General features: G+C 41.0%; 2 protein-coding genes across 5 annotated transcripts in view; both read left to right on the top strand.

The window, feature by feature from the left end:
• The window catches only part of LOC110980542 (proprotein convertase subtilisin/kexin type 7-like), a 31,885-nt gene extending 23,094 nt beyond the window's left edge, over window positions 1-8,791 (top strand). The window contains exons 14-15 of the mRNA XM_087141938.1: window positions 352-469; window positions 2,282-8,791. Of these exons, the coding sequence (XP_086998064.1) occupies window positions 352-469; window positions 2,282-3,481 (1,318 nt within the window). The 3' untranslated portion in view covers window positions 3,482-8,791. The remainder of the gene's footprint in view (window positions 1-351; window positions 470-2,281) is intronic.
• Window positions 8,792-10,611: 1,820 nt separating this feature from the next.
• Window positions 10,612-27,056, top strand: part of tmem145 (transmembrane protein 145) — a 27,717-nt gene continuing 11,272 nt past the window's right edge. For 2 of the 4 annotated variants that reach the window (XM_022237355.2, XM_022237353.2), the window contains exons 1-13: window positions 10,612-10,799; window positions 12,857-12,931; window positions 13,285-13,371; window positions 15,265-15,489; window positions 16,162-16,240; window positions 17,252-17,323; window positions 18,284-18,352; window positions 19,721-19,880; window positions 20,836-20,929; window positions 21,866-22,038; window positions 23,238-23,358; window positions 24,427-24,669; window positions 26,001-26,048. In XM_022237355.2, coding sequence (XP_022093047.2) covers window positions 10,674-10,799; window positions 12,857-12,931; window positions 13,285-13,371; window positions 15,265-15,489; window positions 16,162-16,240; window positions 17,252-17,323; window positions 18,284-18,352; window positions 19,721-19,880; window positions 20,836-20,929; window positions 21,866-22,038; window positions 23,238-23,358; window positions 24,427-24,669; window positions 26,001-26,048 — 1,572 coding nt within the window. In that variant the 5' untranslated portion in view covers window positions 10,612-10,673. The remainder of the gene's footprint in view (window positions 10,800-12,856; window positions 12,932-13,284; window positions 13,372-15,264; window positions 15,490-16,161; window positions 16,241-17,251; window positions 17,324-18,283; window positions 18,353-19,720; window positions 19,881-20,835; window positions 20,930-21,865; window positions 22,039-23,237; window positions 23,359-24,426; window positions 24,670-26,000; window positions 26,049-27,056) is intronic. The other 2 variants (XM_022237357.2, XM_022237354.2) reach the window with 1 other exon arrangement.

Here is a 27,056-nt window from a genome sequence, read left to right as displayed (position 1 = left end):
TTATTTTAATATCGTTACAACGAATGCACAAGAAGTTTACTGGAGCGTATCTCAGTGGAAGAGAGAAATACCCTCTAATGTGACGTCATGTGCATCAGGTCTGCATCGAGAGTTGATGGTGTACAAGTTCTTGTATGCTTGACACTCCCCCAACAACTGGTATTCTGTCATTGGATTCTGTGCCTGAAGGGTAACAGTACAGACTTCTGTCCAAGAACAATAAGTTGTAATCACGAGAGCCGAATGCTGAGCTCGGCCGAGCCAACAAACTGTAGTCACTGTTTACCTCTGGGGGCTTTAAGATCTGACATGGCACCAATTTCTGCTGTCTTGATCCTACTCGTTTTGCAGTCTGGTCTCTGAAGCCATGAGTGGCATATTCCTTGATGCCAACCTGTCAGAGCCGTGCTCCTATTACTGGAATGTCAGCTATGGGGAAGAAAGTCTTCTGTCGTCCCGCGTGATGGAGGTAAGGGCGAAACCCACAACAGGAGGCTGTGATGAATAAATCTTTTGCGAGTTCAATTTGAGTAAAATCTGGTACTTTGAGTGCTTTAAATTCACGGGAACATAACGATTTGAATTCTCCATACTACAGTCGCTGTTGCTATGCGTCGTGATTCGGGGCAAGCTTTTCCTAGTTATATAAGAGACGCCTTGCCTCAGTACAATATTCTCAATGGATAAGAAGGGCACAAAGGATCCAGTCCATTTTAGAGATGGTGGTCGCTATGCAAAAGCTTGCCCCAAATCACGAGCTACAGCAGCAGTGTCTTTAGTCTGGGGAATTCAAATTGTTATGTTTATGTGCAATCGGATAACTCAGTGTACCAGATTTTATTCCATTTTAACTCGTAAACTGCTTATTGGGCCAGTGTTGGATTTAAGACCTAGTATGACCATTACAAGACCAACGGGAAAGCCCTAGTCAGGATTTGAGTCCAAAGCTGTTCAAATGAACTGCAATGGAAGCATTCCTATGTCACCGTACACCCTGATACTTATGACTGGTTTTTGTGTCTGGCCTTGTGCATGGTCTCGAGCGCGACATTGATTTGGGACCAGACTTTTGAGTCTAGATATGTGACTTGGCATGCAAAAATCAGGCCGATTTCTATTGTAAAGAATTGCCTGAAGAGAAAAGCCCCCAGAACAATATGGGATGATTTTTACCATTGTTAGCATCGATGATTCCACTTTTTAGTCAAAAAAAAGTCAAAAGTTTGAAATTTGAAACCGAATTTCAATTTTTTTGACACATCTTAGAAATACAATCTTTAACTGACGCTTGGTATGTTATTTAATTGGCACAAAATGGCTTCAAATTTAATCGGGGAGGGGGGCGAGTGGGTAAAAAACTAAGATTGGAGAAGAATATTTAGCCCATATTTGGACACTGTTTTGGGACACGCATTCTTAAACAAGATGTTATTCAGTTTTAGTGCAGAAATTTATCCACTTTTTTTCTCAGATAAATACATTGATTATAACGATGTTATGTTGAGCTCAAGAAAGAGGATTGTTTTTTGCAGCCAATACAGCCTTTAATATTCAGCGCTGTGTAAAATTATCCTACCCTGCACTTCTATCTTTCTGCGACATTTGTGCCAATTTCTTTGTAGCCTGGGGCTCATGCCAAATCAAGAATCTTCAGTGGTGATTGTAAAAATTTGTTTTTTAAACTCCGTTTTTTTTCACCGGTGATTTTGTAATCCAAAGTTTAAAGAACAATTCAGAAACTGTCGAAAGTTAGTTACAAAGCAAATTAGCAGACACATTGTTATCTGCATAGTCATGAAATGGTCACTGGCAGCTGACGGATTTGCATAGTCATGAGAATGGTTGCACGCAGCTGACAGATTAGCATAGTCATTAGAATGGTCACTGGCAGCTGACGGATTTGCATAGTCATGAGAATGGTCACTGGCAGCTGACGGATTTGCATAGTCATGAGAATGGTCACTGGCAGCTGATGGATTTGCATAGTCATGAGAATGGTTGCAGGCAGCTGACAGATTAGCATAGTCATGAGAATGGTCACTGGCAGCTGACGGATTTGCATAGTCATGAGAATGGTTGCAGGCAGCTGACAGATTAGCATAGTCATGAGAATGGTCACAGGTAGGTGACAGATTTACATAGTCATGGAATCAGGCAGCTGACAGATTTTGAGAATCCCGCAAAGAGATAGCGTGTGACTGGAAAGAGTAAATAGTTTTGCAACGTCACATGGTCATCAATAGCTATCGTTTTATTAATCGATGGTTCATCTCCCTGTCAGGTTCTTCTCTACCTGAGTGGCATATTCACCCTCATGGCCATATACTACACCCTAGAGCAAGCCTTCTGCAATTACGAGGACAAGGTCAAGGACAAACAGGAAGGCAGCGACAGCGAGGATCTGGAAAGCGGACACGATAGGAGGCATCCTGGAGGGGACGGTGAAGAGAGGACCCACCTGCTGGAGGAGTTTCAGCTAGAGACACTGGGCGGGGATCAGGTATCCAAGAATTCAGGGAGGCACACAGGGCATAGCAGGCACCTCACAGAGGCGCAGGCAGCGGGAGGTAGTGAGATTCCAAAAGGCAGAGCTAACACTGAAAGCAAACTTGAAGGACAAGCACACCTTGTAGGCAATGTGTTGATTACAGATCAGAGGCAAACGGGAACTGTCAGACATGAACAGAAACTTCAGGGAGATAAAGACGCTCTTAGGGGTAGTGATACCACGAGGCTGAATCACAGGGAAGAAAGTGTGGGCAGTGACCACGGGACACCTTGTGCATGTCAGAAGGAGCAGACTGGTGGGCTACCCAATGTGACATGTTCTTGTGAGATTTCATCTGAGGTTCACCGAAGACTTTCACTAAGCGGAAATCCTGCAGTGACATGGAACCCTGGGAAAGAGTTCGAGTCTGTACACGCGCACTGTCCCCAGTGCCAGAAATCCCAAGTGCAATATAGCGACGTGCCCTCGCAGGACCACCAATCTTCTTCCAGGGATTTGAGTGCGAAAACAAATGTGCCTGTTGTTGAGGAGGTGCCTTCCCAGCATGCCTTTTCTTTTGCCAAACACAGAGATGCGCAATCCCAGCCCCTCCAATCACCACCCGTGGGTTCCGACTGTGAGAGACTTTCATCCATGACGTCCACCGCTGGTCAGTTTGCTGAAAGAGGCCGGCTGAACTCGGCAACAGGACACCTGCTCGGGAGGGTGGACAGGGTCGACTCGGTCTGTGCCAGTCCAGAAACCCTGATCCCTCCACCAGGCGGTGTTCCATTAAGTGCAATGACCGGACTGAACCAGTCTGGTTCCAAGAGGCACTGGAGTGATTTGTCTGTATGTAGTATCTCTGCTGACCATTCGTATCACAGTGGCAAACATGAACCAACTCAGAAGAGTCCAACTGGAGGAGAGAGACACTTGACAAGAGCTCAGGACCAGAGGCCATTTTTACAACCACCATTTTTTCAAGACTGACGGCTGTTTTCCAAGGCCACGCATTGTATGTATTAAAACAAAAATCCCCTGTAACATCAGTGACCTATGTACATGTACCAGACCTAGTGCAGGATGATTTGCTTGGATTTTTCCCCTATGTTCAAGTAGTTGCATGTACTTCAATATTTTAAACTTGACATTCAATAGTTCCCTTAGTTGATAAAAGGAAAAAAAATGGAGAAATAGGAAGGTAATATGTACCCGCACGTGTATATCATTGTCTGGTCTGTTGTCGGATTTGCTTACTGTGATGGTTTTCATTAGGGACTTGCTTGCAAGCTCACAGTTCTTTGCAGTTTTTCCAGGAACCCGAATAACCCTACAAAGTCCTGCACTGAGCAAAAAAAGTATTAAGTGGCACATCTTTCATTCGTGCACTTAAGTGTAGCTGCGACGAATTTGTCTTAAGAGACCATTCTTGTACAACTTCGTACTCTTCCACAGTGTGGGAAAGGTATATTACGTCCCGGTTTGGTTAAGTGCATTGAAAAGTGCACTTTCCAAAAATAAGCCTTCAAAATTGTCCATGCTTTCCTTGACAAGTGAGGGCGCTGTTGCTGTGATGTCATCCAGGGAAGACTTAATAGTTCAGTGCATAGGTTTGTGTTCATATTGTTAACCCAGGATGTGGTCAATTTAAACACACCCGAGGAAGAGTTGATTGCTTGCACGTATACGGTATGTGCATACTGCCCCGTCAGTCCTCTAACAATGTATCACTAAAGAAGAGAAAATCTAGTCCAGCAAAATCTTTAAAAATGCAGGAGTTTTTGTGTACAAACCAATGTAAATGTAACACTCAGACTTTCCTTCCTTGGATGACATCACAGTTTTGCCCAAAATACATGTACATGTATATGTATACTCCACCACATAAGGGTCATTCTATGAGGTTGGTGCACAATTTGTGACGGTGTCCTTTGTTGCGTGGATTCTGTAAAAACAGCTATTCCCTGCATGTGGATTCCAAGTTACACATCTTGCACGGCTGAATACAGAGGTGTGTGTTCTTTTACAGAGTAAATGACCTACATGTACTCAACAGGTCATGACAGATGGTAAAAGTTACCCATGTAACAAGGACACTGTCACAAATTGTGCCTCAACTTTACGGAATGACCCGTTTAACTTAGACACAAAGGTGCATTTAGAAGGTTTGTATTTAAAAAAAAAATTCCATTGTGGTTACCCTTTAAACTTGGAAGGGACATGAAATTTCGTGTGAGTAATTATGAAGAAGCTGTTCCTTCCACATTTGTACGGTCTTGCAACTATATCCAAAACAGGACAGATTTTAAAGGATCTTCAAGGATCACAGAAGTTCAGGGTTGAAGTTATGAAAGAAATTGCCTCAATTTTCTGTAGAAGACAGCAGGGTTTGACCTTGATGGAGAAATGATTAAAATAGGACAGTTACATTCATGTACTGTACCTGTTATGGTGTGGTCTATGGACCTGCAGACATATACATGTAGAGTAACGAAATGAGTATGTCACGTGCTCAATTGTGTGTAAGAGACATTAGCAGGAGAACCAGCCCGTGAACTCACATGGGCACATACTCCATCCGTTTGCACTGCACCCCCTGGTTCAAAATGAGGTCGTACTTCGGTACTCTATAGAGGCTGAAGGTATCAAGTGTGTGATTTCTCCTCTTCAGAACCACTGAGTCATTGATACCGATGTCCGTTTACTTTTTAATGATAAAATGCAATTGGCTCTCACCACTCATCTAGAAGTTGCAGGCTTGCTATGAAGTCATGGCTATGGCTATAAAGGTACGCGTGCACATATGGATGACACAGGGTAGCAGCCGCAGCCGTTTTTCATAGATAATTGCGTTACTCAGGCACAGGTAGTGGTTTAAGGTGATATACTCTGAGCTGACATTTTAAAGGGCCCATGTAGTGTAATTTCTTAAATGGTGATTTTTTGTAATTGCTCGATGTTGTGCTAGTTAGGGAGCCTCTCAAAATTTGGAACGCTGTCACTGGAATACGGCCTTTTCACAATAGGGCGCCTCCAAGAGTTTGCCACGCATTGGCCAATCACAACGCTCGAAATTTGTCGACCCTTTTTAAACGCGCATTGGGTCAACAACTTTGCGCATTGTGATTGGCCAATGCGTGGCAAACTCTTGGTGGCGCACTATTGTAAAACGGCCGTATTGTGCGTTCCCACAGCCGGAGGCTCTGTCATTCCATGGAGAACACGCCATTGTGCTGGAATAGTCCAGTGGATTGGTCTGGAATGCTGTGTTACACAGAACCATTCCCAACAGCCCGTTGCAATACTTTTGCTAACTGCAAATCTCTGCCTGCTTTCTGTCCAGAAAACGTTTGCGTCCTTGCCTGATAATACATGTCCTTTGAGGTCGGGATCTGCTTGCTTTTGGAGTGCTAATAGATAACATTTGCTGTGATTCGATACAACTTGGGCGTAATTACAATTGAATTAACCAGTGAACGTTTATTTGGGTGGCAGTGTTGACAGAACTAACAATGTACATGTAGGTTGTCGGTGAGATTTCAGAAAGATTCTTGCATGTTGCATGAGGCTTTAATCACCACACACAGGCCCGAGCCCGAGTCGTACCTGAAATCTAAAATCATGTACCTTTATCATGCACAGCAAATTGTTATAAATACAGGGATGGAATCAATGAGGGTTTTTGGGGGGAAGGGGGGATTCTCTTGTTCAAACCCCATCACTTAAAATGCAGTCGTTGCTCTGGTTGTATTGCACATGTATGTCACGGCGTCATACTTCAACAGCTGAATACAGAAGACTTGAGTAGAAAGTAACATAACAGTTATGATGCGGAATCTGTCAGTAAGTCAAAAATCATATTCAGAACATTGCAACGAGGCTGTGTGTTCCTGCTTTCAATGGACAAACTTACGCCCAACTGCATGCATTTGTCTTGCAGTAAGAATTCCATTGGGAACACGCCATTCCAAACGGGGATGCTCCAAGGGAACGCAAATGTTCCCGACAGTATTGAGACACTCCGTTAACCTGATTGTTGCATTTACCGGTAAACATGTACTGTGGGTGTCTACAGGTATTTTGGTGCCTTTATGATTTTTATACCAATACGAATTTGCATATTTATCAACAAAACTTTATTGTCATCCAAAGCAGAGATTACAGTGTTGCAGCTATTTCTGCATGACGATTTTTCCCTGTATTTGAGATGTTTTATCCTAAATTATGTTTTCTTCAGTGATTGGTTGGTGTTCCAGCTCACACCAGTATTAAAGCCAGTGGACAAAGTATTCTCACAATTATTTTCAGGAGAAAACTCCACAGACGAACCGTGTCTTCTTGTATCAAATAGCTTCACAGGAACAGTGACGTCGGGTTGGCATAGGGATTCTTTATTTGCCTTCTTTCCACGACCTCGATCTAGCTCTAGGCAACAGATTCAGATGCAGCCACAGTTCATAATATTGGTCAGAAATAAGAGGATGAACTGTGAAAATGGAAGGCTTTTGCTAATGCTTGCTCGAATAGCTGGAGACTTGAATGTATAAAGAATGACAGTGATAGTGTGGGATTGACCGTCAACACTGCGCAGTGATGCGATCCTGCAGATTAATCTGCTCAATATGTTAGCTCACCCTAGCTGCCATTGGTTGGTGGAGTTGCCTGTGTAAATTGAATGGACAACTTTGAGATGCTGGTGGCAGCAGACACCCCCCCCCTTCACAGCATTGGATATGCTTGGAACTATGCACGCCTGCTCAGAATAATGCGTGCATGCTCAGAACTGGTAAAAAAGACCGGTGTGTGTTTGCTGCTACCAAGTGTCTCAAGGTCTGCCACTGGAGTGGCAGAATACCAAGGATACAAAGAAGTCACAACCATGGCACCACATGAACTTCTTGTGTGTCTGTCTACAGTGACAAAGATTTACAGTTTCATCTATGGTGTACTCCAAATGTGCTTACCAGAGCGTTGTATGCTGTGGTGAAACTCTTGGCATACTAAAGATTTACAGTGTTCTCTGTGGTTTCCTCCAAATGTGCTTACCAGAGCGTTGTATGCTGTGGTGAAACTCTGGGCATACTAAAGATTTACAGTGTTCTCTGTGGTTTCCTCCAAATGTGCTTACCAGAGCGTTGTATGCTGTGGTGAAACTCTGGGCATACTAAAGATTTACAGTGTTCTCTGTGGTTTCCTCCAAATGTGCTTACCAGAGCATTGTATGCTGTGGTGAAACTCTCGGCATACTAAAGATTTACAGTGTTCTCTGTGGTTTCCTCCAAATGTGCTTACCAGAGCGTTGTATGCTGTGGTGAAACTCTCGGCATACTAAAGATTTACAGTGTTCTCTGTGGTTTCCTCCAAATGTGCTTACCAGTTCATTGCATGCTGTGGTGAAATCAAGTATTAATTAAATGGGCATGTTTTCCATCTGTCACATTTTCGTAGACTACAGCATTTTTTGTCATTTTCAAAAGATAGCATTACTATTCTGTAAGTGTGTGAGCAGAAAAAATGGCAAATTTCTTCAGTTGTACGAAAAGCTAACATGGAAAACACAAATACAGTCGAGCCTTGTTAATGACAACACTGTTAGTACAACTTTCTGCTTATAATATGAATATTTTTTAGGCCCCAGTCCTTTGTTTTCATTGCTGTTAATAACAATGTAATCTGTCAAGTCCAAAGGACCTCTTAACAAGGTTCGACTGTATATACCAAATTTCAAAATTTGTAATTAAATCCACTTATAACATCAAGTGTGTGTGCACAGAATTGACGCCCGGGAAGGAGTCAAGCCGTCGGTCTATTTAGACTGATGGATGTGCGATACATTTTTTTTTAAGCTGTGTGACTTTTAATAAGGAATTTTTTTTCACATAAAAGTTGCAACTGCCATATTTAATCCAGACCTAAAATTTGCCAAATACACATGTATGCTTAATTGTTAGAATTTTAAATAAAATGCATTTTATTGATAATTATCAATAATTCAGACCAATGAAATATTTGTGAATTGCTTTCCTTATTGCATTTTTATTGCATACATTTTTTCAAAATTTATTAGTGTTTTAGGGAATTAATAGGTTGGTCTTTAGCTACAGAAGTATTATTTCATTTAGTTCTATGTAGGTAAATTTCTTAAATATTTATGTTTGGTGGAGGGAATAAAGACATTATGATTGTTTTTTCTGATATAATTTGTCACTCGTGATGTTTTGGTTACAACATCAGTACTATTATTGACAGGAAATGTATTTAAGTTCGATTTTTAAATGTAATAAAACATTATCAAGCACATTTGCAATGACGCGTTGTGATTTTTTGTTTTACAGCATCCATGAAAAAAGAAAAGCCTCAAGCCCCATTACTTTTACGCGCGCGCGCGGCATGCCACTGGAAATATTAATTTATCGCGCGATATTTACGCATGTTTACACCGAGCAGAAACCCATTCGGTATTTATGTTAATGACGTAGCAGCCAGACCACGACGTATGATCGAAAACGCTGATTGGCCAGAACGCGCAGTCTTCGCGCAGAATCTTTGGAAAAATTGCGCTATAGTTTCTGAATGTAGCCGTTTATCAAACGACTGCGCGGTCTGTCCGCTCTGAATGTGAACAACCCATTTTACCTTGTCTTCTTTACACGTACTTGTGACTGCGCAGAATTCTGTTACCGCGGGCGTTTAGAAATGAGCTTTAAATATGGGCTGATCGGACAGTGGATTTAAAAGCAACTGATAAAGTCTCCCCATTCTACAACATACAACTTGGCCGTGTAATAATATTTGATAATGCCCGCTGAGAAGTGATAATGCCTGCTGTGTTATCACGCGCTTGCACCTGGATACAAGACAATTTAACCGATTCTTATTGGTCAAGAGTCTGTGTGCTCGCGGCTAGCCATGCGCGCGCCAAGTCCATATAAGGAAATTCTTTTGGACAACTTGCACAAGAAATATACCATAAAATGGACGGGGTGTTTGGGAAAATAAAAGTAAAATTATAGAATAAAATCGTTGGAAATCCATTATAATATTGAATTCTTTTTATGCTCGAACTAAAGAGGTACTGAGGAATGGGAATGTAGCGTTTAGGAGACTGAATGCTGCGCCTGTGGCTCAGGCATTAGTCGTTTCGCTTAAATTCGGATTACCTCGAGCTAAATACACGGACTCAAATATTTTACTCAAAATGACTTTTTGGCCTACTAGTGACGCGTGTCACTGCGTTACAAAGACTCGACTACTTAAACTCAACTCAAGTCACAGAAGTTAGTGACTCGTATATTGACACCTCTAGTCGCATACGGACCTTAAATGGGGGGGGGGGCAATTTTCCTCGGAAAAAGTAAAGGACTAAAAGACGTGGGAATTTCTTGGAGAACTTTTAATCAAGGGGGGTTGACGGGAATTTTCATTTATAGGCCAATAGATGGGAATTTTCATCTGTTTAATTTTTTGAATGTACACATGGCATCCGGGAACACTTCCTGGAAGGCTGCTTGGTGAGGAGCTCTTGTCCTCTCGAAGCACTGCCTTTGGAAGCATAGGGGGCATGATGTGGGAGCTATAGGGATTAACAGCCCCCTGCTTTGCGCTTTTCAAGCATGTTTGTGCAAGCTGAATAGAAATGGGTGTATTTTGGTCATGATAAATACCATTTTTAAAAGCAAAGAAATGGTAGTGCTGTTTGAATGACCTTTAATTGTTCGCCGGGCAGAAAGGGTAAGCAAATATACCCTCTTCAGTTGCTCTAGTCGAAATAGCTCCTGTGTACACAGAATGTATTGTTGCTCAAACTGATCAAACGAGTGAAAGTAAATTAACCCTGTCGCTATTTGTTCAACGATTCCACTGCTTCGCTTTGGCAGCTAAATAGCATACACAATCCTATTCACTCTCGATCTCAGACGCAGTACATACATGAAATAATGAACATATACACGCAGTGTGCTTACAATGTACATGTACATGTACATGTACATATAATGTGCACATTGTGTTGAATGTTGCTGGGCGATGGTAAACTTAACTGTGCGTCACGAGGGTGACTGGTACCCGGCCAGGTTCCATCGAACGAATAACTCACTTAAGGAGTGGCGGGCACCTACAAAATTAGCATAACAAATGGTTTTATTTCGTGAAGTGGTGTACCGTCTTAAATTGATGGAGGAAAATGGCGGATTACGTCTCAAAGAAACGGCCCAGCATGGTTTGGTGGTGTTTGGTGATAGCTTTGGTGACAACCCAAGTGCCTTTTTCTTTCGCCTTGTATATAGAGGGAGAAGTTGAGACGTTCGACGTGAGTTTTTAATAATATCTTTAGCGTTTGATGTGATTGTGAATTTATTCGTAGTTAGATTCCATGAACACAAATGAAAACAAACGTGACAGACGGGCCAGTGATACATCATGTATGCCTACCGGTGGTTGTGCATGTACTTGTAGGTCAACTCGACCGTTTGCCGACTCGAGTCAACTCTACTCCTGACCAACTCGACCGTCGACCAACTCAACTTCAAAGTCGAGTTAACTCGACCATTTACCAACTCGACCGTTTGCCAAGTCGACATACGGACATGATCCTTGACCTTGCCGCTTTCTAAAAACTCTCGGGCGGTGTACTGATACACATGTACATGTACATATGTATAGAGCCAATTATTCACTGTTTCAAAAATGGGTCTTTTCCGTTTCGCCAAATCCCGAATTCCACTTCAGAAATTCAAATTCCGTTTACATACATTAGCATGAAATAGGGGAGCAAGTTTTAAAGTATGCGTGGAAACCATCTGTCCCATCGCCCCCCCTCAAAAAAAAGACACAAAAATAACAATATTGTTTGGAAATATTTTGCAATGTTTCCAACTTTTTTTTATAATTTCCGTAGTGAAAATTTTAAAAAAAGTCCAGACAATAAATACTGCACACCCCACCCCATGATTTCCCACTGATGTGGGATCGCTAAAAACTTGCTACAATTAATCAACAGCCAATTCATGTGCCACTCCTCATGTATGAAATCAGATTACATACTGTACATGTACAGTGAAGTCACAGAGTAGGTCTTGCATGTAACAGTCTTTGATCACAGTATGTTAATGTGGGACATTGACCCGCCATTTTCTTTGGCAGTGTTTGGCAGGAGTGCGACAAAATTCAGAAAGATGACATTAATTCTGAGCCTTAAAATTTATGTTTGTGACCGAAAACGTCACTTTTTATTGAACACTTCCGAGGGTCCATTCAGCTATGGTACACCAAGCTTACTAGGTTTCATTAAATTCAAGAAATATGTAATTAGTTTTCCATTTTACTGCTGCGATTTTGTTTCGCCATGCCTCACTAGCCTTGTCTCAGGGCATCCATGCAGATTCAGAGACTAAATTCCCCACGTGTGCAATAGTCATATGTGTGAGTAAGAACTTGTTTGCGCCTTGATTTCATTGCTAGTACGGTGCGCGTGTGAATGGCCAATGTGTGTACAGTGTGTATGTATGTACCGTACCACACCGCTGCACTGTGCCGGCTGCCGCTGCATGCATGGGGCTCACGCACACCATAGCGCTTACAAGTATCGGCACCGGTGCAGCGCAGACGACCCAACCATGTGGTGGAATGGTGCAATTTAGCATGTTTCCAGTTTAATTCGTTCATTAAAAGCAAGCATTTGAAAGGGTGTTGGTAGACATTTATTTTTTAGTCCTTTGCAGAAAGTTTTCTTTACTTTTTAAGCCACTCTTAGAGGGAAAATTGCAAGTTCCGTTTCAAGCAGTGGATTCCGTTTTAAAGTGTTGATCCTTTAAATTCCGTCTATTTTCCGTGATCGCGGAAAATCATTGGCTCTCATTGGTACATGTACATGTACACTGTATGTACCCTCATGTACATGTATAGTTGTTGAAAATTTCTGTATGTAGTGGTCTTTAGACCATGATACAGACTTTTTTAAATCTGAGTTTTTCTCATCAATGTCTAGTATTCCACATGACAAGGATCGCACTGTAAATTTCATGTGCATACATGTACATGTAACACCAGAACACTATGCGTGCATCAGGCCAATTGGCCATCAGTGGACCTACCTACCCTCCAGCTGGCCCACTAGAACGATATCGACATTGTCAAAATATAGTACACTAGGTCTCTGGTCAAAAAACTACTGTCATGACTGTGTAAAAATTTTAGAGCTGCAATGTATACACATAGGTACCAGTACCTTATGATAACTCTCGTAGGACATTTGATTCAGCCAGAGGGAACTTTTCTCCGAAGTACCTTGGAAATGTTCAACTCAAATCACACCATCTGCAAGTGGTTCGGATTCATTTCATTTTGGACTTGTATTTTTGCTGACAGAATTGGATCTTTCTGGCCCGGTTTTGTTTCCTGTCTGATATCGGGAGACTTCGATTTGAAGTGGAATACCCAAAGGTAAGCCACAATCAGATTGATAAACCAGAAGTTTAAAATTACAAATTTTGTATACATTGACAATGTACATGTAGGTAAAAAGTAATGTACATGTAAATTAGTCAAAATAATTCCGTAAATCTTGACTTGCTATAAAGCATACAACAGACACGAACGTGTACATGTATACATGAGTACAGAGTTGGACTAATTTTTTTACATGTATGTATTGGTGTTTATATTCATGACTGATCATTGAGGCTCTACATGCGCATGTGTACAGTGCATCTTAACAGCTTGTGGGACACTTTATGCATACATTCTGTGCAGTCAGTCATGTCAGTATATCTTCTTTTGCTCCCTCTGTGATGCAGTCCCTTGCTACACAGAACCTCATTTTGTACTATGATGAACCAGACCAGTGGCCATCAGTTTATCCCACTGAGTCCGTCGAATTGAAGGTGAGTTCCTTGCCGGCCCATCCCTTCCTGTTGTCATGGGATTGGAATTTGCATATTCTCTTATTGGTCGTGTCCTTTCTGAAAATGTTAAGGAGGAAAGGGAGAAATGTAACAAAATAAAAAGTACCCACTGTGCATATGCACCTGTGCATTCGTGCATTGGGTGTGTGAGTTTGTTTCTGCATTCAATTGGGGACCCTGAACAATAGCGGACAATAAGGTCCCCGATTGACAGAGGGTCCCCGATTGACAACCGTGTACAAAACATATGGGTGGTCTTCTGAAAAAGTTAAAGTACAAACAAAAGGGGAACAATAGGGGGTCCCCAGTTGCAGGCAAATACACACCTGTGTGAGTTTGTTTTATTACAAGTTCCATGTACCTGTACCGTAGTATGGTGTTTTTGAGTTCACATTCATGTATAGTACATGTACTGTATGCATGTACATGTACATCGGTACCGATATATACCGGTATACAGTAGAAGTAGCATGGGAGCCCACCAAACTTGGCTTGTCTCCCACCAAGTTTAATTTTTTGGATGCTTCATTTACATTCAGGAATAATTTCTTTAACACAACAATAACTTACCTGTAGTTTAGAAAAAGAAGCTACATGTATGATTGTGTAAAACTGATTTATTATGGGTAGGCCTACATGTACATGTACGTGATGAACTGCTCTTCTGAAGTGTTGTCATAAAAATTTCATAACGCTGCTTCTTTTACATCACCTGGCGTGCCGTGCTGTGACTGTTTGACTGTGTGGTTTCAAAGACTGTGGCTTATTGGATTGATAAATTAATAACAAGTGGTAATTACTTGAATTACGGGCAAAGATTTATGGATGCGCATCTCACCGCGAGAAAGGATGTTTAGGCTGCTAGAGATACGGTAACTGTTTGTTAATTATGTAGACCTGTTCATAGCGAGAGTTGCAAAATTTACGACCCTGCCCTAATTGTTTGCCTCTGGAATAAAAGTTACATGAACCGGGTACATGTACCGGTATGCCACAGTAATTACATACATTACTGGTATCCATTGGTTACCATTGATTATAATTCGTGTACTGTTGGCAGTACTTTACATGTACAAAGTACAGTGTAAAAATGTACAGGTACTTGTACAGTGTACTTTATGTGAGCTTTCAAATCTTCCTGCATTTACTGCATTACAATACAAATTTTGAACTCTTTCGTTGCTGACATTTTCCATAGTTCATCTCACATTTTACATGTACACGTATACCCCGTACTCCTGTATTTTTATCCAAATTGCATTCGTACGTGTATACCCAAGGTTGTGAAATTTATAAAACAAAATTGCACTTTTAGGAATTTCATGGGGAAAAATACTTATTATGGAAACACTTTTGCAGGTTGTTAAATGACAACTTTTCCTGGACTTAAAGGTGTACTCTAACCTGCTAACCTTTGAGCAGTAATGTGGAGCCAGACTAGTAAATGCTGATCACTACTGTACATGTACATGTACGTCTTTCCAACCTCTGTCATGTTCTGCTGCTGCAAAGTACCGTATATTCTACATTTTGGTAAACAAGTTTAAAGTGTGTACAGTTAGTGCTTGTTGTAACAACATTAAAGGGACCCGACACATTACTTTCTTATGACAGAGACTGTCCAACATGTATGTACAAAGTAAACACGAATTCAAGAAATTGAGATTCTCAGCATTCGCTCTTACATGAACCGGTATCTGTAATTAATAGTGCGCTGTGTTGTGTTTGAATAAGAGTTGGCTGTTTGTGCCATCATGTGTTTACCTGTTCAGTCATGGCAGTCACGGCTTTGGGTTTAGGTTGTGTTGCATCTTTGAATAGAAATACCAAAGAAATTGTGATGTACCGGTACTCAATTCACAATTTGCTCAGACGTGCTTGGAGAAGGAGTCCGTTCTCAAGCCCGAGAATCATCAAGTGATCAACCTGACTACGCAGTACGTCTGGTCAGGCTGCATCTTGACCAAACTGGATGACAATGAACAGCTCCGGTTTTACGGGGACACAGAGAAGTATGACTGCCGGGCAGGTCGGAGCTTCACGTCAAGACGAGAGCGTTGGTGGTACGTCGCCTTGGACAACTGCAATTCTACTCGGGTACGTTAGGCTGAGGTAGCCCTAGTCTAGATGCAGCTCATGTAGATGCACAAATCTTTTGTTCCCCTGAGACTGATGACCGGAAGTCTTTTTCCCTGACCGATGATGACCTCTATGACTGTTGGTGTGTTGTGTACATGTAGGTCTTGTAGCCATCACATTTATATTTTTTTTGTGGCCCTGTCACACCTGACATATGATTTTGTAAGTTCAGAGCACACTCTCTAATTTCCAAGGGTGATGAATTAATGCAAATTATCTGACAAACAAATAGAAATAGTTTGAGATCAATTTCTGTAATATTTCATGTCAAATTACACAGGGACACAAAAATGTCACACTTTTAAACCCTGAATTTATAGAATTACCCATATACAATGTACTTGCTGCTATGTTTTTTGTTAACTGTCATTATAACAAAATCGCATGAACCAGACGACTTTTGCTCTCTTATCAACATGGCTTTATTATAAGTGGAAAGGAAAAACGAAGAAAACGTAAGAATTCAAGAAATTGGGATTCTCAAAATCGGTTCTTTAAAACAGTATTTTGTTATCGAAGTATTAATGAAGAATTTTAATAATGTGAGCTGATTTTCCAACCAACCATCTGGCACCACCAAACATTTCGATGTCTCCTATTCAAGACTTCATTTTCTCTTCCCACGTTCAGGGCCTGTACCTGAAGTACAAGATGACCTTTACAAATGGGGATGATTATTGGACTAAGCATTTTTCTGCGGATCAATTTGGTAAGCATGCCTACAGGCTGGCAGGCTCCTGCTCCAAGCGGGAATAAGCCATAATGTGTTTTGACGTGGGTAGAAACAACATTTCTTTGGTGATGAGAGTACCGAATCTTGAAGTTATATGAACCTGGAAGTATATGTATAGTTCAACTAATGGAGTACATGTGCTTGTTGGTTCACGCGCCGGTTATCGTACTAATGCATTTTACACACAGAAAAAATAATGAAATAAAATAACTAAAATGCATATTTGTGGTGTGTTGACTTCTGCACTCTTTAACACCACATCCACTCACGGGTTCATGAGTGTTTGGAGAGTATCTTTTGAAATACATTGTGATTGAGCAAATGTCTGGTGAATATAGGGCAGGCTGCTCTTCAGGTCTGAAAGTTTTCCTCAAATCCACGGTTTTCCTCATTTAAACCCTCCAAGGGTACTTGGCTGGAAACCCTGCACCGTTTGTCAAAGTGGATTTCCTGCCCAAAATATCAACAAGATGCAACAGGTCAACTTTGCCAAGGCCAACCGGCCTGGGAGTCTGTGGTTGCCAGTCACCACAAGATCCAACAGCGGCATTGTTCAATGGGACTACATGTAGATGCAGCTCCCCTTGTCTCAACATAGCCAGTTTGTTGGGCTGCTGTTGATTGCCCGGCACATCAAAGTACATTAGACTTTTCACCTGATGCACTGTGCTAATCTGGCAGGGTTAGGGTTAAACATTCATTTCCTGAGTGGGACATGTTTCTAAGCTCATTTCTCAGCCTAGCAATTTGAGATTGAATTTTGTGACGAGATAGGAGGAGCAGAGCTTGATTTACTAAGTCACAGGTTACATTGTAATTCACAATTCGTAACAGGTTGAAACTGAACAAGAAATGCCTTTGCACTAACATCACGATGCACGTGGGGATTGCTGTACGCATACATGTACAGGTACATTATGTACAAGGACTGTTTTCTGATATTTTTTGTGATATCTGCAGCATTTTATTTTCTCTTGTGTTTTTAAGGAATTCTCCAAACCGACATTGTGTTCCTGATCTTGTTTGGCCTGATGTTTTTTGCATCGCTATACATCGCAAGTAAGTAAACAGGCCTCCTGATAACAGGTGAATGTACATGTAATTGATGCATTTGGTTGAATGTAAGGTTGGATGACTGGCCTTTCGTTGTCAATTCCACAAAGTTTTACTGTTCATTGCAAGTGCAACACAATTTACCCTGCCTTAGGACCAGTCAGTGAGGTTGGGTTACGCTTTGCGTATTGTTCTTTACATGTAGATAAGAGGTCACAGTTCTACATAATGCCGACATACCCAACTAGTGTGTGCGATGTAGGGATTTGATACCTCTTTGCCTACAGAAATCATGGATACATGGCAACATTTGTAGACTGTCATAAAGAACACAGTCATTAGATGCAGCAAAAACCAAAATTATTCATTACTTTTAACCATTTCATCAAATAACCGTGATGCTCTGCTAGTTTGGGTCAGTTACATGTACATGTGGAATGGTTCAGAGGATTTTGAAGTTATCCAGTGTGATACTGTGTGTGCTTTGAAAACTAATTGCAAACTGATGCACCTGCAACGAGGGCACTGCAAAAGTTTTATCCAGTGTTCAAAATGTTTTTCAAAAAAGTACCCCTACACGTACCTCATGGAAAGACCCATCATAATTGTTTGATTTATATGAAGAACAGTTGTCAGTTTGTCCCAGTAATGGTATCTGTGTTTATTTTGTTTATTTAAACTGTCCTTTATGGAGGGTCACCCATCCCAGCCAGTTTCTCTCTTTTTACACAAACATACTGTACATGTTATACGCCTGCCATACACACAGTATAAATGTGACCAGTGTTCACGTATCTCAGTGAGTCGCACGGCTTCTTTCCACCCGAACTTTTCTCTTGTCGGCAAAACCATACTGGCACTTGTTGCTCATATTTGGTTACCCAGTAAGTCCGGTAGGTGTCCATAATGCGTGCGTCTATCCGAATTCCACGATTCTCACTTTCTTTCTTGTCGTTTCTATCCCAGATGGATTGCACTGTCGCCAGTTGCTGCACACAACGTACAAGATGTTCATGGCAGTCATTTTCTTTAACAGTAAGAATCCATTTTTGACTCTGACAAAGGGCTTTCAACAAAGCCTAATGTCATCTCTAAGCATCAGTACTGCACACAATGTATACGTCATCTCTAAGCATCAGTACTGCACACAATGTATACGTCATCTCTAAGCATCAGTACTGCACACAATGTATACGTCATCTCTAAGCATCAGTACTGCACACAATGTATACGTCATCTCTAAGCATCAGTACTGCACACAATGTATACGTCATCTCTAAGCATCAGTACTGCACACAATGTATACGTCATCTCTAAGCATCAGTACTGCACACAATGTATACGTCATCTCTAAGCATCAGTACTGCACACAATGTATACGTCATCTCTAAGCATCAGTACTGCACACAATGTATACGTCATCTCTAAGCATCAGTACTGCACACAATGTATACGTCATCTCTAAGCATCAGTACTGCACACAATGTATACGTCATCTCTAAGCATCAGTACTGCACACAATGTATACGTCATCTCTAAGCATCAGTACTGCACACAATGTATACGTCATCTCTAAGCATCAGTACTGCACACAATGTATACGTCATCTCTAAGCATCAGTACTGCACACAATGTATACGTCATCTCTAAGCATCAGTACTGCACACAATGTATACGTCATCTCTAAGCATCAGTACTGCACACAATGTATACGTCATCTTTAAGCATCAGTACTGCACACAATGTATACCGCACCTTGTGGATATTAAAGAACTGTTGTTCTCTAATGAAACCTCTCTCAGATGTTTCTTTTTAGATGAAACTATAAAAAAGAAGACTTTGTACAACGTTGTGCTGGTATGAGAGAGCACCACAATACTAAGCCAAATGCTGACAATAAGATCACTGTTTAAGTACAACATCCGCCTTACACGTGTACCAATGACATTTTTAGGCCCAGATTTCGTACTCAACTCAGATATTAAACTCCGTCAACTGTCGGCTTGTTCTTTTCACTGCTGTAAAGTGTGTCATCAAATTTCTCAAAACTTTTTTAAACACGTAGCTTCTTTGAAAACTTTTCTCGAATTCCCCAGTAAGCTGGAGAACGTTTTCTCAATCAGTCAAGGAAAGCTCAGAGTGAACGGTTCACCTGACATCGTGTCCATAAAGGGTTATCAGCCAATGTATAATTTCATTAAAAAAAGGCTCCTGAGAACGAAAGAGACGAATCCAGGAATTAGTGTAAGTCTGTCAGAGATAATAGTTTACAGATGTCTTTAGGACGAACCCCTTTCATGTTGGCTGGATCAGTGGGTGGAATGCTGCTGTGTTAGTGTGGCGTTTTGTGCTGTAGTTAGCAGACAAAACCCACCCCCCCCGTTTCTTTCGTCGTCTTTGTAGTGATCTCCATGACACTGTTCATCATCTTCTATGCGGACTACGCCAGTGATGGTACCCCCCTGCAGAATGTCAAAATGGCTGCACTCGCTTTCCAGGCCATCGCAGACGGCGTGTTTCTGCTCATGCTGATCCTCATGGGAAAGGGCTACACCATTACCAGGTAGGGGTGAAGTACCACGCCGGAGGGACATTAGTCCAAGCACCACATCTTGTGAAACGTCAGTTTTGGAGGGATGTGATCTCAGCGGTAATAATCGTTCAGGTGTTCAACACCTTGGTCCTTGGTTATTGCATTACACTGAAAGCACCTGTTGATGGTTGTTAAAAGGGAATAAGCACTGCTGAGGCTGATCGATAAAATACCATCAGTGTTAGTAACACTCGAACATTGGCCTCCTCATATCTCCTACTTTCTCGCCACATGCAGAGCTTGAATATAATTCAGTGTATATATTTGTAACAGTAAATATTGGTACTTGTTGGTTGATCAAATATTGTGATGTAAATTTTCTTTGAGAGCTTGTAACGCTGGTGTCAACAAAATGTGTAGAAGAAAAGGCATGTCATTAATCAGGTGTGCAGTTTTTAACTTTGAATTTCTTTTAGGGCTGTGCTGAATATCCGAATATTTGATCGATTGTCGAATATTTGTATGGTATTTTCCAGATTTGAATATTCGAATGCAAAAATCATGAGAAAGAAGAGAGAATTTTCTTTTGTTTTAAATGAGAAACATTGCACTATGGAGGCTTGTTCCAGGCGGATTTAAATGAAAAGCGACAGAAATCTTACAACAATTTTAAAAGTAAATTATTTATAAAAAATTTGAAAGGAATAGACATTTTCAACAGGACAAGAGGCATTGTTTGTCTCTAAATCTTGCTAAATCATGGCTGAAGACGCTCCCAGACGTGAGAAGCTATTATATAGTGATTGTAATGTACAATTGTGTGCGTCATTGTAGCTGATTTTGTGTGGTTCGTTCATCAGTTATCTGCTGAATGTTATGACCAAATTTTCATATATTCTATTGAATTGAAGGTCAAACATTCGAATAATGAATTATTTAAATTGACTCAGCCCTAATTTCTTGCCTGGCTTTTTTCTGTTAATAGAGGGCGCATTAGTCATTCTGGAAGTGTCAAGATCGCAGTGTTGATGTGCATCTACACTATGCTCTATGCTGCCCTATTTGTCTACCAAGTGGTGGTAAGAGATCGTGTTCAAATTGTAACATCATACAAGTGGAATTTTGTTGGTTTAATTTGCCTCTGGTTAAGCCAGTGAACTCTCGGTCAGAATCAATTTGTAACATCATACAAGTGGAATTTTGTTGGTTTAATTTGCCTCTGGTTAATCCAGCGAACTCTCGGTCAGAATCAAATTGTAACATCATACAAGTGGAATTTTGTTGGTTTAATTTGCCGCTGGTTAAGCCAGCGAACTCTCGGTCAGAATCAGTTGGATGTATGAATGGGAATGATGGCAAGGCTTTTCTACCTCTGAAGTAAAGTGTGCCTGCATTTAGCATCCATTTGTAATGGTTTAACACGCTGGCTTGAGTGCGGGAAGTGTCTACAGCTTTTCCAACATTCAACTGCTATGAGGCAAACCAGCCAATGCTTACTATGAATCTTGTGCCTCTTTCAAGTGATGTCAAATGTACTTGAGATAAGAAGGTAACACATGAGAACCTTTTGCTTCTTTAAGGATTATTTCAGGGAAGCGAGCTGAAGTAGTATTCCAAACAGCATAAAAATGGGGTAAATCAGGGGAGCCAAGTTGGTGCGGGGAGTCAGGTTGGTGAAGTGGCTCTCTCCTCACCTTCCACCTGTGCGGCCCAGGTTCGAATCCCACCTAGGTCAGCAAGTGGATTGGGTTTCAGTTCCTACCTGACTTTGTGGGTTTTCCCTCGAATATTCATTCTAGGTTTTCCTCCCAGATTTCCTCATTTTGGTCTCAATTATCACTTCATCCTGTAATTTGCGCTAAATGCCGTTCGATGAACAGCAATAAATTAACAAACCAAAAAAAAAAGAGTATCAATTGACAATGCAGAACCATAACAATCTGTAATTAAACAAACATGGAAAGCTTATTGTAGTTCCTATTCTGATGTCTACATCTGCATGTAAACCATCCCAGATATTTGACCCCGGCGAAGTCTTGTACCTCTACGAGAGTCCCGCTGGTTTTGCACTGATTGGTATCCGTGGTATCTGTTGGCTGTGGTTCATGTACGCCATCTTCTTTACACTCAAGCACTACCCAGAAAAGAACCTGTTCTACGTGCCTTTCTTCTTGTTTTACACAGCTTGGTAAGAAACCGATGCGAAAAGACCTGTTTGGAGCTAAAAACTCAGTCTTGTCCGTTGTGTGCATTTCTCATAGTTTTATCCACTCCGATGTTTCTGAAATTTAAATTCAGTTTTTACTCAAGACAGAATTGGAGTTTGCGCCTGCTTGGGCAGCACTGACACGAAAACGTGGACCATTATCATGACAAAAATAAATCCAAATATTTTTTTTGACATGACATGGGGAACCAGGAACATTTTCCATTGCACAGTGTCCATTGTTTGAGTCAAAATGAGCGATGCATCAAAAGAAAGAGCTGAGCTTCCGCTTTCTGTTTCGAACCAAAACAAAATGACTTGGGAAGAAAAATTGACCTAATAACTCCTTTTCAAAGAGCAGGTCGTATTTGAATATTACAGTTTTACCCAAGACGCACTGTTAAATTAAACAGTAATGTTTCAGCACCGAGTGCAGGCTAAACCTTTTGATTCATCTTTCTATTTTAAAGTGTGTTTGCATTGTTCAAATTGTCAAGTTTGAAAAGCTTTTATTTGTCATGAAATCAGAATTTGAAAAGGAACTTTTAAGTGATTTTTAAAGTGTACTCATTAAAAAGTACTGTGGGTTTTGCACAAATACCAATATTTCACGGAAGGAATAAGATTGGGACAGTATGGGCAATTTGCAATACAGTGCGCCACCAAGAGGTTACAGAGAGGCCATCTTTTGCACTCCATTCCTGAAAATGATCAAAAGATTCTATTCACCAGCTTCACTTTGCACTGAAAGCTTGAATTCTTCCGGATATTTGTTCGAGTAGAATATCTGTGAGTATCAGTTTTAATTAATCCTGACTTCTTTCCATTGCACAGAAATGTCCCCATCCATCAGATATTTATTTCCTCAAGTTGTCTACTGACACATGCTTGAATTTAACGCAAATTGCTGCACATGTATGTCTACAATGTTTTTGTCAACCGTAAACTTGAAAAATGGCCACAGTGGGGCAATGTCTTGGTATTGCACTGTGTTGCGACTCACCCATGATCATGGAGTTTGCCCTACCAGTATCTTGAGAAAAGTGTGGTACCTAGAGAGCCTTGATGTGACCTCCATATGGCAATCCGTTGTTTTGCACCCACTGAGTGATTTAATAGACAGACTGTTTTCAACCAAGTTTGTACATGTCTGTTGAGGGGCATTCTGCTTGGTTTGCCAGGTTTGTGGCTACTCCCATAATGATCCTGATAGCGACCTATGTGTTTCCCAAGTGGTGGCGGGAGAAAGTGATGAACGTGATAGAGCTGCTGATCGCTTTCACAGCCCAGCTGGTATTTCTGGTAAGCAAATTTGATTGTGGCCCTAAGCAGATTCTCAAATGCTGCTTAGCTTGAAGGTGCAAAAAGATTATTTTTGTACAGCTCAAATTTGTTCAAACCAACATACCGTATCTCACCTCCTCTGTAAGGACCTTAGAACATTGGCCAATATTGAAGTCATTATTTAAATCTTGGCTGGAAAAATTCAAAATCTTTGTAAAGGTATTGTATGTATATGTACACTCTATATTGATAAAAAAAATTGCATCAGCAAAAAATTGCAAAAGGTCCGAAACATGCAATACCATTGGAAAACATGGGCTTGAAATATTGGAAATCTTTGTAAATTTACGTACACTCTTATATGGACAAAAAAATTTATATCTATGTAAAAGTTAAAGGTGTGAAACATGCAATACCAGCGTGCATAGGGAAGAAACTGACCTTCTGACAGTGCACTGCTTCACACAATGGCAAGGCCTCACAGAAATTCACCCTTCACCTGCATCGCTGTAAACATTTACAAGTACCGGTACATGTAACATAGACGGGGAAATTAAACACAGACACATGTTTAATGACTGTACCCACAGGAATCTTCTTCAAGGAGTTTGGCTCTTTCAAAATGTGACATTTCTTGCATTGTCTTTGGACGTACATGTACATGTACACGTGATGTACTGGGTTGTTATCGTGGGGCGGTATTGTACTTCAGAGTGGTACCAGTGCCTGGCCTTTCCGTTGACCTTGTAACGTTACAGCTTCAGAGTTGGAAACCATTGTGGCAGTGCAGCATGCCAGGGGATTTAAACGTTTGAGTAATTGCCCCTCAGGTGGAAACTTGATACAGAATATCCATCTGCGCATGCTCCACATAATAGCTTCAATTCTGTGCACATTTCCCCTTCCAGTGATTAGCTCATGGTGAAATGATTTCGGTGTGTTTTATCATCGTCATTTAGTTTTTTGCCTTTGAGGTGGCAATATTGGCTTAAAGAAAGCCTGAAATGGTAAAAAAAAGCCGTAAGGCGGCATTTTTTTCTTTGCTTGTGCTGGAGTGACGACTTGCCAACATTGCATTTTTCACAGATCATAACGAGGCCCTCAGCAGCCAACAAGAACTTCCCATATCACGTTCGGACATCTCAAATAGGCGTGGTCAATGACCCGTACGGCAGTGCCGGCAACAATGTAGATGCCTTTGAGCACCATGGTTACGGCAATACCATCCTACAGAATGAGGGACAGGTGCCCAATTTCACCGAGATGTTTGCTGTGACAGGGAGCAACAGGGGTCCATCAAATGGATACGTAGTCAATGGCAATACAGGAGTAAGTTAAACATTTTTACTCAGTTCTTCATATTTCAGGGGTGTGAGAATTCAGCTTTTTAGCTGATTTTAGCTTTTTTGTGTAGATGTTGACCCTTTTTTGTACACCTGGTCTGTACAACAGTACGTTGTTTACATTTCAGCTTTTTGCTAGCTGTTTTCAGCTTTAATTTTAAGTGTCCAGTCACACCTCTGATATTTTTAAATATTGATATCGATGCTGTTGAAAGAGCATGTGACAAAAAGATGCATTCCCAACATGGATGCATTTCTTTGCTTTTGTTGTTGATTTATCACTGTCTCTGCAGAAAAATAAATTTGCCAAATTCTTCCGTAAATAAAACTCACTCAATATATTGTGAACTAAAATGAGGTTTTTCCCCCATCCCATACCCTCCGAAAAGCTGTTCCTTCATCACTCAAAATACTTACACGTACCACAGAAACTGAAGAGAGGGAGATTGGAATCTTTAGAGGTGTTCAATGGACACAGCCACTTGATTGGCTCTCCGTATAGTGGCAGCAAAAACTGTCCAATTTCATCATTTCCCATACAGTGTGATGGCCATACATAATGTTCCTGTCTGTAGGGTTGATTAGCTACTGGTAACTCAAGTGGTAGAGCATCAGTAAGGTGGTTCAGGTTGTGATCAGTGTACCTCGTCAAGGGCTTTTGCCATATCATGTTCATTTCTTCTTGATGCGTTGTTTTCCAGCAATGAAACTGTTACTTGCTGTGCACATGCTTTGTCGAGACTGTGTCACTTCCTTCAACTTTACTACCGTTTTAAAGGTTATGAGATCGACAGGGCTTTTTGTCCCCATTTTGGAATAGGTGCCCAACTGGTGCGGTACCCACTTAAAATACTGGTACCTTAATTTGCTTTCCTGAAACCAAATGTCACAGTTTCAACAAACCTGCATCGACTGTTACTTCACTACATGTATGAGTTCTTACTCTTTCGCTGTTCTGTGTACTTGTATGATGTGTACATGTATGTAGTCTTCAACTGACACATTTAAGTAGCTGTTGACCCACTGAGAACTCGGAATCAAAGGACATCCACCATGACCATGATCAGCTACTGCAAGATTAATGAAATTACAAGCACTCACAGTTCCCGGTACCTTCTGACTTGTCCTTTTCTAGTCGTGTGGCTCTTTTTGTCTTTTTTTTTTATTAACAGTGGGTTATTTTCCATAAATTGATTAGAATGGCCCTGCATATCAGTAAGATAAACAGATGAGAGTTGTACTGTATGTGCTTGTAGTGGTATGTACGTGTACATGTATATATGTGTACATCTTTTGTTATGAATATTATCTCTGTAGGCACAGAATTCAGCAATTGCATCCATGTTTATGGCCAGCACACCTTGGGGAAGAGGCAACTTTGACCTGTGACCTTTAGTCCCCCACTGCATGTCTTAACATCACACCTCCCATGGAAGATAATTAAGTGTTTTGGCTCTGGTAACGGTATGCTAATCAGAGAATAAATTGGAATCCAGTGGTAGTGATTTTCTTAGGGAAGGAGGCTTCCATTTTCGCCCGTGGAACATGTTAATACATGTACTGTATGTGTGTACATGTACATACATGTGTACATAGTTTGCATCACAAGTCACTAGTCCCTTATATGGGGTGGAGGAGAGATTTGGGACTGTTTAGGGATACATGTAGGTGTAGACCAGTCATTAATAACAGGATGAGCAATGCCAAGGGGTTAGTGCATTTGCCAGAGTGCATACTGTTCGTGTAAATTGAATTGTTTCTTGCCTGGCTTAAAACCCTCCTTTGGTTTTACAGCACAAATGTGCACAAGTGCCCAAGGTCACTCTCTTGCATGTTGGTGCACAACTGTGCTTCTTTGAGGTGTTTACCAAGTGACCCAAAGAGTGACTTCAGCATAGAAGGGTTAAGACTGGATGACTTTTGATGGATGTGCAACGGACATGCCAGGCACAATGTGAGGGCAATATACATTTACAGGTGCAGGAACCATAGCTTCACATTGGAGAAATCAGTAATACATTACTACAATCAATGTTACAAAGGGGCAAAACGTTTACGGTGTTAAATGGAATGGCATTGATTTTTCATTCATTTTGACACATGTCCAAAAGTGGTGTGTGAAGCCGTACATGTTACACGTTACATAAATGTAATAAAAAGAAAAAGGACCTCAGGTGCACTTCCTGTAGTTCTGACACCAACTACAAGTTGCATTGTGTTTTTTTTAACTCTCTATACATGTACTTTTGTGTTACTAATTATGCTAATTCATGAGGCCGGTAACTGATTGACGCTGTTTGATTTAGACCTGCACCACCTTTGATGTGTGTCAAAAAATTAGTTGCCCAAAGACATGAAAGACCACCTCCGTGC

The sequence above is a fragment of the Acanthaster planci genome, linkage group LG10, assembly GCF_054643075.1.
Source record: "Acanthaster planci isolate LZ-2023a linkage group LG10, COTS_SCS, whole genome shotgun sequence".
Classification (NCBI taxonomy): Eukaryota; Metazoa; Echinodermata; class Asteroidea; order Valvatida; family Acanthasteridae; genus Acanthaster; species Acanthaster planci.
The sequence above is the reverse complement of the archived record's forward strand: the minus strand, read 5'-3'. Positions and strand labels throughout refer to the sequence as shown.